We start from the raw sequence: 7813 nt of genomic DNA on the forward strand, positions 1-7813 counted from the left end.
ACGGCTTTTCAATGGCAATATGGGTAATTTTATGATCACTTAATGCTTGAAGAGAGAGGAGAAGCCGGTGAAGCCACTTTTTTTGCTCCTCCTCTACAGTGTAAGCTGTTTTGTGGCTTCTCTCCAGCTTCGGTGGTGGAGCCATTTTGAAATTGCTCCTTTGATAGGTGTCGATGCGGAATCCGACCGACTAGTAAATATTAGTAGTTTTGCCATGGGTTGGATCGGATGTGACCTAACACTCAATGATATAGGATTTATTCTGGTTCGGACAACGGGCTCTACGTCCAGTTCAGGATCAGTTGGTTGACTATATTTCTGAGCCTAGGTGCTCAAAGTTTTGCAGTGAGGGTACAAACGAGTGAGGGATGAGAAGGGGATGTCCGAGTCCTGATCGTGCTTTGGTCCAAGTGGGAGAGAGTGACGGGGGCTCAAACGTGCGCTATGTGTTCGAGAGTGTTCGCCTATGTTAGATGTGGAGGGTACGTCCCCTTTTATAGTGCAAGGGATGGCCTTACAAGTCAGAGAGAGAGTATGGGTGCCACCTAGTCTTGCTGATGCCCACATCATCGGGTACAGTATGGCCACTGTCCTCCATCCTTGTTCATCTCGTCAGACCACTCCATTGTAGCGGGTAGGCTGTGGCGGCACTGTGCAGGGCGTGCGCAGGGTATGGTGTGGTACGGTCCTTTGTACGGTGGTTGATCCAGGCGCTTTTTCTTATCCGTTCCACCTACTCCATGAGCCCACAACGAGCAGGCGTTCCCGGTAGGTCCCAACCGTGTCGGTCGGGGGGAGCGGTGTGCGTCGGTACGGCACATCTCCGGTCGGGGGAACTCGGTCGGAGTCGGATTGTAGTCCTCACCCTGACCAGGCCTTGCGGTCCGGGTGCCGACCAGACCTCCTGGTCGGAGGTGCTGATCAATCGCCGGATCTTGATCTCGGCCTGACGTTGCGTAGCTGGGCGGTCCAGGCGTGTATTGTCATTGCGCCTCCTTGTTGTGCCGAGCGTTGCGGATAGGCGGGCCTATTGGGACTTTGGGTCTATGAACCCGTCAATAAGACTTTATCAAAAATCCGTGGAGAAACACTTTGAGAAGCTTGAATCTGGTCCAAGTTTAGCAGATATTAGGAAGGGGTAGCCGTAGCCTGGTTCGAACGACTGTATCATGGGCCCGCACGGAACTCGCTTTGGCCCACCAAGTCAGCAACCGCCATATATACACGACGAGCTCGAACGAAACGAAATCACTATTTCCCCACCGGCACCCACCTCCACGCCTCCACCCCCAACTCAAACCATCTCCAATCCGCGGCGCCCGCCATGGACGCGGTCTTCAACTTATCCTGCAGCACCCGCCCCACCGTCACCAGCACCTCCACCCTCGCCGCTGCTGCAGGCGTGGGCTACGACGACGGCAAGGACCGCATCAGCGCCCTCCCCGAAGACCTCCTCTACGACGTCGTCTCCCGCCTCCCCATCAGGGACGCCGTGCACACCACCACGCTCTCCAACCGCTGGCGCGACATCTGGAGCTCTGCGCCGCTCGTCCTCTTCGACCAGGACATAGACATCGACCCAGGGCCCAAGCGCGTCTCCGTCGTCGACAGCGTCCTCGTGAGCCACCGGGGCCCGTTCCGCTCCGTCGACCTCTTCTCGTGCGACTCGAAGGACCACGAGCCCGAGCTCGCCCGGTGGACGCGGATCCTCGCCGAGAGGGGCGTCCAGGACCTCGTCTTCATCAGGCCCCGGGTGACCGTCGACATGGCCCTCCCCGCCGCGATTCTCCGCTGCGACAAGCTCTGCCGCCTCCACCTTGGTTTCTGGGAGTTTCCGGACACCACCAACCTCTCGAACGGCGTTCCCAACTTCCCAAAGCTTCGGGAGCTCAAGGTCTTCGGCATTCTCATGGCGGACGGGGACCTCGACCGCATGCTCTCTTCCAGCCCCGCCCTCGAGAAGCTGGCGCTCGACATGAGCCACCGCCCGCCAAAGCATGTCCGTCTCCTCGGCCAGAACCTCAAGTGCGTGATCTCCTATGGTACAATTGCAGTCGAGGTCGCCGTAGTTGAAGCGCCGTGCATGCCTGGAGCGACTCGTCCTGTGGGAAACTTATCCTTATTCTGAAGTGGATGCCTCTGAAGATTCACATGTGGGGGTCAGGATTGTTCAAGGCGCACCTGCGCTGAAGGTGCTTGGGTACTCGGATACAAGAGTCCACCAGCTCCGATTTGGGGACAACGACAAAGTCAACAAGGTGGCGTCTGATGATATGATGCTCCTGTGTATGATGATCACGAGATTGCGCGTGTTCTTTTTTTAGATAGAGTTCCGAGACTTCATGTTCTTTGTATCTGATGATATATGATTTATGGTTTGCATTGCACTGCAGGTGCAGGCTGGCACGAATGCAAGCCCAATGTGCAGGGTCTCCAGTGTCAAAATCTTAGCAATAAAGGTGAATTTCTTTGCAGAAGTCCAGATGCTGCCCAGTTTGCTCAGATGCTTTCCCAGAATCGAGGTTTTGCACATAGAGGTAACTGTTTACGTGATACTTTCACTACTTCAGTTATTTGGGCGTTTTTCATCTTTACTCGCTTGTTTCTTATGTAATTGTGATGTTTGCTAATTTTGTAGTCTGCTGTTTCTGATGAATCGGATGAAGATCACATTCCCGAGTTCTATGAGGAGCTCAGTCCCGTTGAATGTGTGCAATTATACATGAAAGCGAGATGGCATTCCGTAAATACCTAGTCCTGAGAGCAGATCAGATACAAAAGATGACACTTGTGTTGCCTTATGATGAAAAGTTTGATTCTGAGGGTGAGAAAATAAGATCAAGGTTCTACTTGGTCATCTACTTGATCAAGAATGGGCTAGTGAAGCTTGTACAGTTTTGCTTCTGAGGCCTGCAGCAAAGCTTGTTTGCTCCTTCGACAGGGCATTTGATCTTTCTATCGAGGACCCATTTCTGTTGAACGATGGGGAGGAGCTCTTCAGTGACATTAGAAGGAGACAACAAGATGCTAACTGAACAAGCACCAGCGCAACACGGATGAACTAATTCACCAGTTTTTTTGACCCTTGTAATCTGATTGACTAGAATATGGGTTCAGGCTCTGAACTTTATTCTGGAGAAGTACTATTCTGATCATGAAACAGAACATATAACTGTGTGGTATAGGGAAAGCATCAAATGTTGCTGTATGATGGTCCACTCAAAGAATTTCCATTACCTACATAAAGTTCTTACTTTACTACCACTTCGTAGATAGATATATGTGCTTGGTGATATTTCTTAGCTATCTGCAGTTTGGTCCTGACTTCAGAAAGATAGTGACAATTGAGATAATACATTGCTTAAGTCTTATATATTTATGTTGGAATTTTCCTTATGAAAATCATTCAATAAATTCACAAGTATGCATTAGAATTGTTGCCTGCATGTTATGCATCCAGGCATGCACCTCTATTAAGTGCTTCTTCATTACTCCTGATTCATATGTTCGGCTTAAGACAGACATCTTCATCTTCTGAACAGAAACATTTTGGTCATATGACTTCACTTTTTCTTCCTAGCATGTTCTATGTAACAAAAATTTAGCATGCTCATGCCTCTGAATTTCGTCCCAAATTGTTGTTTCAAGAAAGTCCTTCTAGTCATGCTTTCAGATAGGCTCTCCTAGTATGTCAACTTAACTATAGATGCTACCTAGTTCCGAGTATTCTAACTTGGCTCAATTTGCTCCTAGTAGATGCCACTTCAATTTTTAAATTTTAACTACCAATTCAGCCATCCTTCCTGTTGCCTTGCCTTAACTCTTACTTCGCATACTGACCATTCCAGATAACCAGTGCTATTGCTGCAATCTGCAGCTTGGATGGTATCTCCAGTTTAATTTGTTGTAACAGCTTATGCTACATGAGCGATGCTTCTCAAGTGATGACAGAGTTAGATGTTTGTCAGTATCCATGGTGTATGTTCTGAACTTCTAATCAAGGGTGCTTTCTCATTGATATATATTCAGTGTCGGAGTCATGTTGGTTGTAATCTGCAATGCTTTAGTTCATCTCTTGGTAGTTAATTTTGCTCATCTGACCGCCTACTTCAACGCAATGTTAGAGTCCTGCACATAATTACAGTTTCTCTCTGGCTGCGAAAGCTGTAAGCCAGTGACGCTGAATGTTAAGTTTAGACTGGTAGTTTCAGAGCATGCTCTGCCGGATCAGGATTCAGGAAACACCTCGGAATATTCCTTGTTTGGATGCTGCACGGCAATGAGCGCGTCCTCGTATTTTCCGGGTACAAACACAGCACATACGCGGCCGCGGGTCCGTGTCGAAGGGGGAGGGCCCACCAGACAGTGTGTGATCGATCGAGGGTTTAAAGTGCCCTGACTCCTCTTCGACTTGGGCTAGAATTGGAATAGCCACCGCCGCTGCTGCTGCTGCTTTCCCCTCCCTCCCTCTTCTTCCACCTCGCCCGATGCCCCTCCCCTTTCCCCTGCGCGCTTCGCTCGATCGCAGCAGGGCTTCACCGCGTCGTCGCGCCGCGGGACCGATCGAGATGCACGCCCCGATCCTCGCGCCGCACCCGCCAGCGGCGAGGGGCTCGCTGAAGAGAGCAGTGGACGAGGAGATCGAGGCCGACTCCGCCGCCTTCTGCCGCACCTGCCACGAGCCCGGTATGCACCTGCCTCGAGCCCGGTATGCACCGATCTCTCACATCCCCCGCCTCGTTCGTTCCCGTGGGCTCCTTCCTCGCGCCTCTGGATTAGCCGGGTTTAATTGTGTTGGGACCCGGGAGGGGTTAATTTTCGTGGTGATCGTGCTGTGCTGCTGTTGCTGGTTGATGAAGTTGCTTCTCCTTTGTTCCGGTGCAGGTGATGAGATTATCTCGCCCTGTAGGTGCAAGGGGACGCAGCAGTTCGTGCACCGCTCTTGCCTTGACCACTGGAGGTCTGTCAGGGTAATGCCTGCTTATTTGCCTTATTTTGCTCACTTCTGTCAAATTCGATCCACCTATTGCGCCTTGTTTCTTATCTGTCGTTTTTCTAAGCAAAGCATATATATCGTTGGAGTTTGTATGGCAACATGCCTTTTCTTATTCTTATAAAGCTTGTTCTCAGTTAATTACTTAATTTTAATCTACGAAACGTACTCAATAAACCTGTGGCAGCAGGTTTAATGTGCTGACATGTATTATGGCTGGCTACTTTTGATGATGAAAGCATGGGATAATTGCTTGTTACTGATTTTTTTTTCGTGAATACGCAGGAGAGCTGCGTATCTTTGTATTAAGAAGATGTTGTAAAAAGGATTAGTACAACGCGGGCCGTCCGGGCGCACGCACACGGTTAACAGTTTATTGTCTATTACATGCGAGATTAACAATCGTTTTAGAATGAGACGAAGCTCAGTTTATCGATGAAGCCGTTCTCCCGTTGCTTGAGCTTCTGTCGCTGCCGGCCAGCCGATGGTGACCAAATGTTTGGCACCCGCTGCTGACCAGAGAACGGTTTCATCGATGAGCTGCTGTAAAAGCTGCGCCGGCTGCAAGGGGGTGGCTCTGCCAAACACCCTGTTGTTGCGCTCTCTCCAGATCATCCAGGATATAAGCATTATGCTGGAGTCAATACCTTTCTTCTGCGTAGCGTTCAGGCCATGTCTCATTTGGAGCCACCATTCAGTTAAGCTCCCGCCCGGCACTGGACCGGGAACGATAGAGTGCAGGATGGACCTGATGAGGTGCCATAGCTGTTGAGTGTATGAGCAGCGAGCGAACAGATGGTCGGAGTCTTCTAGTTCCTGATCACACAAGGCGCAGGCGGTGCTGTCCTGTAAACCACGACGATGGCGTCTGGCTGCTGTCCACAAGCGATCTCTGCAGGCTAGCCACATGAAGAAGCACACCTTCATCGGCGCCCATGCTTTCTAGATCAATGAGCCTGCAGGAGATGTTTGTGATCCGATGAAGAACGCCCGGTACGCAGACCTTGCTGAATAAACCCCCGAAGGCTCCCATTTCCAAGTGATAACATCTTCAGAACCTGGCCTTAGCTGAACGCGCTGCAGTTGGTGCCAGAGAAGCACATACGGATGGATGGCTGGCACTGTTAGCTGTCCAACAACGTCGGAAATCAATTTCTTGTCTTGCAAAGCTTCAGACACTAGGCCCCTGTTTCTGACTCTGGACTTGACAGTGTTGCAAAGATCAGGAGCGATGGAGCATGGCGATGAATCACCATTCCACCTGTCAATCCAAAATAAAGCTAGGTTGCCGTCCCCCAGTTGTACTTGAATCGAGGCCTGAAACATTTTCTGAAGCACGTTGTCATTATCAAACTGCAGAGCGAGGTTTCTCCAAGGTCTGTCAGGGTTGGCTCTTTTTAACCACATCCACCTCAATCTCAGGGCATAGGAAGCAATCGTAAGATCTGTTGTACCAAGGCCTCCCAGTTCCTGTGGTCTGCATGATGCAGTCCAAGCGACAGGGCATTGCCCACCATGAGCCTTCTGCCTTGCAGCCCAGAGAAAGCTCCTTCGGCGCTTGTCAATTTCACTGATCACCCACTCAGGAATCTTCAGCGAGATGAATGTGTGAGTGCAAGTTGAGGTCATGACCACTTTTACCATCGTCAGCCGGCCAGCTTTGTTCATCAGTGAAGCTTTCCAGGTCGAGATGCAGGCTGCTACTTTGTCTACCAGTGGCTGCAAGTGTACCTTTTTGAGACGGCCAACAGTGAGTGGGAGGCCAAGGTACTGAATGGGGAATTCGGAGATTCTGGCTGGGAGAAAGGTGCTGATTCTTTGCACCTGCTCATCGATACAGGCAATGGGGGCTATGAGGCTCTTTTGAAGATTGGTGTGTAGCCCTGAAGCGTTCCCAAAGAAAGCGAGTGTTTCTCTAATGGTGATCATGTCCTGGGCTGTAGGAGAAGCAAAAATCATGACATCATCGGCATATAAGGAGCATTGGTGTTAGATTGCCGTGTGTGCCGGTGGGTGAAGCACTCCTGCTTGTACTGCTTGCTTGAGCAACTGGTGTAGCACCTCCATGACAATGATAAACAACATTGGAGAAAGGGGATCTCCCTGATGTAATCCCAGAGCATTCCGAATCAGTCTGCCTGGATTGCCGTTGAGGATGACTCTGGTAGTGGCTGAGGAGATAAGTGAAGAGATCCAATCGCACCATCTTGTACTGAAGCCCATTGCCTGTAGGACTTGTAGGAGGAATGCCTAGTTGACAGTGTCAAAGGCCTTCGATATGTCTATTTTGATTAGCAAGGTTGGTTTCCTGTTGCGGTGCAAAGTTCTTGCAGCTTGTTCCACGAACTTGAAGTTATCATGAATGGACCTCTTTTGAATGAAAGCACTCTGATTGGTGTCTATGAGGCGATGCAATTCCGGTGCAAGCCGGTTAGCAAGAAGCTTGGCGGCCAGTTTAGCAAAGCTGTGAATTAAGCTGATTAGCCAATAGTCACCGGGGTGTATTGGTTCTGAACTTTTGGGCAGCAGCGTGATCTGAGCACCATTCACCCGGCGCAGTTGTGCGCAGGCGTTTCTGTACAGCGCGTTGAAGGCTCCCATGATTGCTTCCTTGATCACAGGCCATGCCACTCCGTAAAACTCTACCGTGAACCCGTCTGGGCCGGGAGCCTTGTGATTTGGGAGTGACTTCACCGTGCTCCAGACTTCGGCTTCAGAGAAAGGGCGATCAAGCTGGTGGAGATCAATTGGCTGAATATTCAGAGCGGCGAGGTTGATGAGCTCGGTTCTGTCAGAGGTGGTGCCTAGGATGCTGTTGAA

General features: G+C 50.4%; 2 protein-coding genes across 3 annotated transcripts; both read left to right on the forward strand.

The window, feature by feature from the left end:
• The first annotated feature begins 1324 nt into the window (after positions 1 to 1324).
• On the forward strand, positions 1325 to 2652 carry LOC101771778 (F-box/LRR-repeat protein At3g26922). The gene is made up of 4 exons (XM_004971944.1): positions 1325 to 2042; positions 2146 to 2286; positions 2394 to 2537; positions 2639 to 2652. Exons 1-4 carry the CDS (start codon positions 1325 to 1327, stop codon positions 2650 to 2652), a joined length of 1017 nt encoding a protein of 338 aa, XP_004972001.1.
• A 1770-nt stretch (positions 2653 to 4422) lies between these two features.
• LOC105914347 (E3 ubiquitin-protein ligase MARCH2-like) lies at positions 4423 to 7376 on the forward strand. Of its 2 annotated transcripts, XM_022827178.1 has the most exons (3): positions 4423 to 4686; positions 4885 to 4970; positions 5279 to 7376. In XM_022827178.1, exons 1-3 carry the CDS (start codon positions 4488 to 4490, stop codon positions 5300 to 5302), a joined length of 309 nt encoding a protein of 102 aa, XP_022682913.1. In that variant the 5' UTR covers positions 4423 to 4487; the 3' UTR covers positions 5303 to 7376. The 2 variants fall into 2 exon arrangements, 1 of the variants encoding a protein (XP_022682913.1); XR_001164032.2 differs by lacking the exon at positions 5279 to 7376 and having other exon boundaries at positions 4423 to 4708; positions 4885 to 5252.
• Positions 7377 to 7813: the final 437 nt, after the last annotated feature.

Source organism: Setaria italica, chromosome V, assembly GCF_000263155.2.
Source record: "Setaria italica strain Yugu1 chromosome V, Setaria_italica_v2.0, whole genome shotgun sequence".
Lineage (NCBI taxonomy): Eukaryota > Viridiplantae > Streptophyta > Magnoliopsida > Poales > Poaceae > Setaria > Setaria italica.

Coding starts and splice junctions, on each gene's coding strand:
- LOC101771778 (XM_004971944.1), top strand. CDS start 1,325: ATGGACGCGGTCTTCAACTTATCCTGCAGCACCCGCCCCACCGTCACC. Junction 2,043..2,145: donor CAAGTGCGTGATCTCCTATG/GTACAATTGCAG, acceptor ATGCCTCTGAAG/ATTCACATGTGGGGGTCAGG. Junction 2,287..2,393: donor TGATGATATGATGCTCCTGT/GTATGATGATCA, acceptor ATTGCACTGCAG/GTGCAGGCTGGCACGAATGC.
- LOC105914347 (XM_022827178.1), top strand. CDS start 4,488: ATGCCCCTCCCCTTTCCCCTGCGCGCTTCGCTCGATCGCAGCAGGGCT. Junction 4,687..4,884: donor CCGCACCTGCCACGAGCCCG/GTATGCACCTGC, acceptor GTTCCGGTGCAG/GTGATGAGATTATCTCGCCC. Junction 4,971..5,278: donor ACCACTGGAGGTCTGTCAGG/GTAATGCCTGCT, acceptor GTGAATACGCAG/GAGAGCTGCGTATCTTTGTA.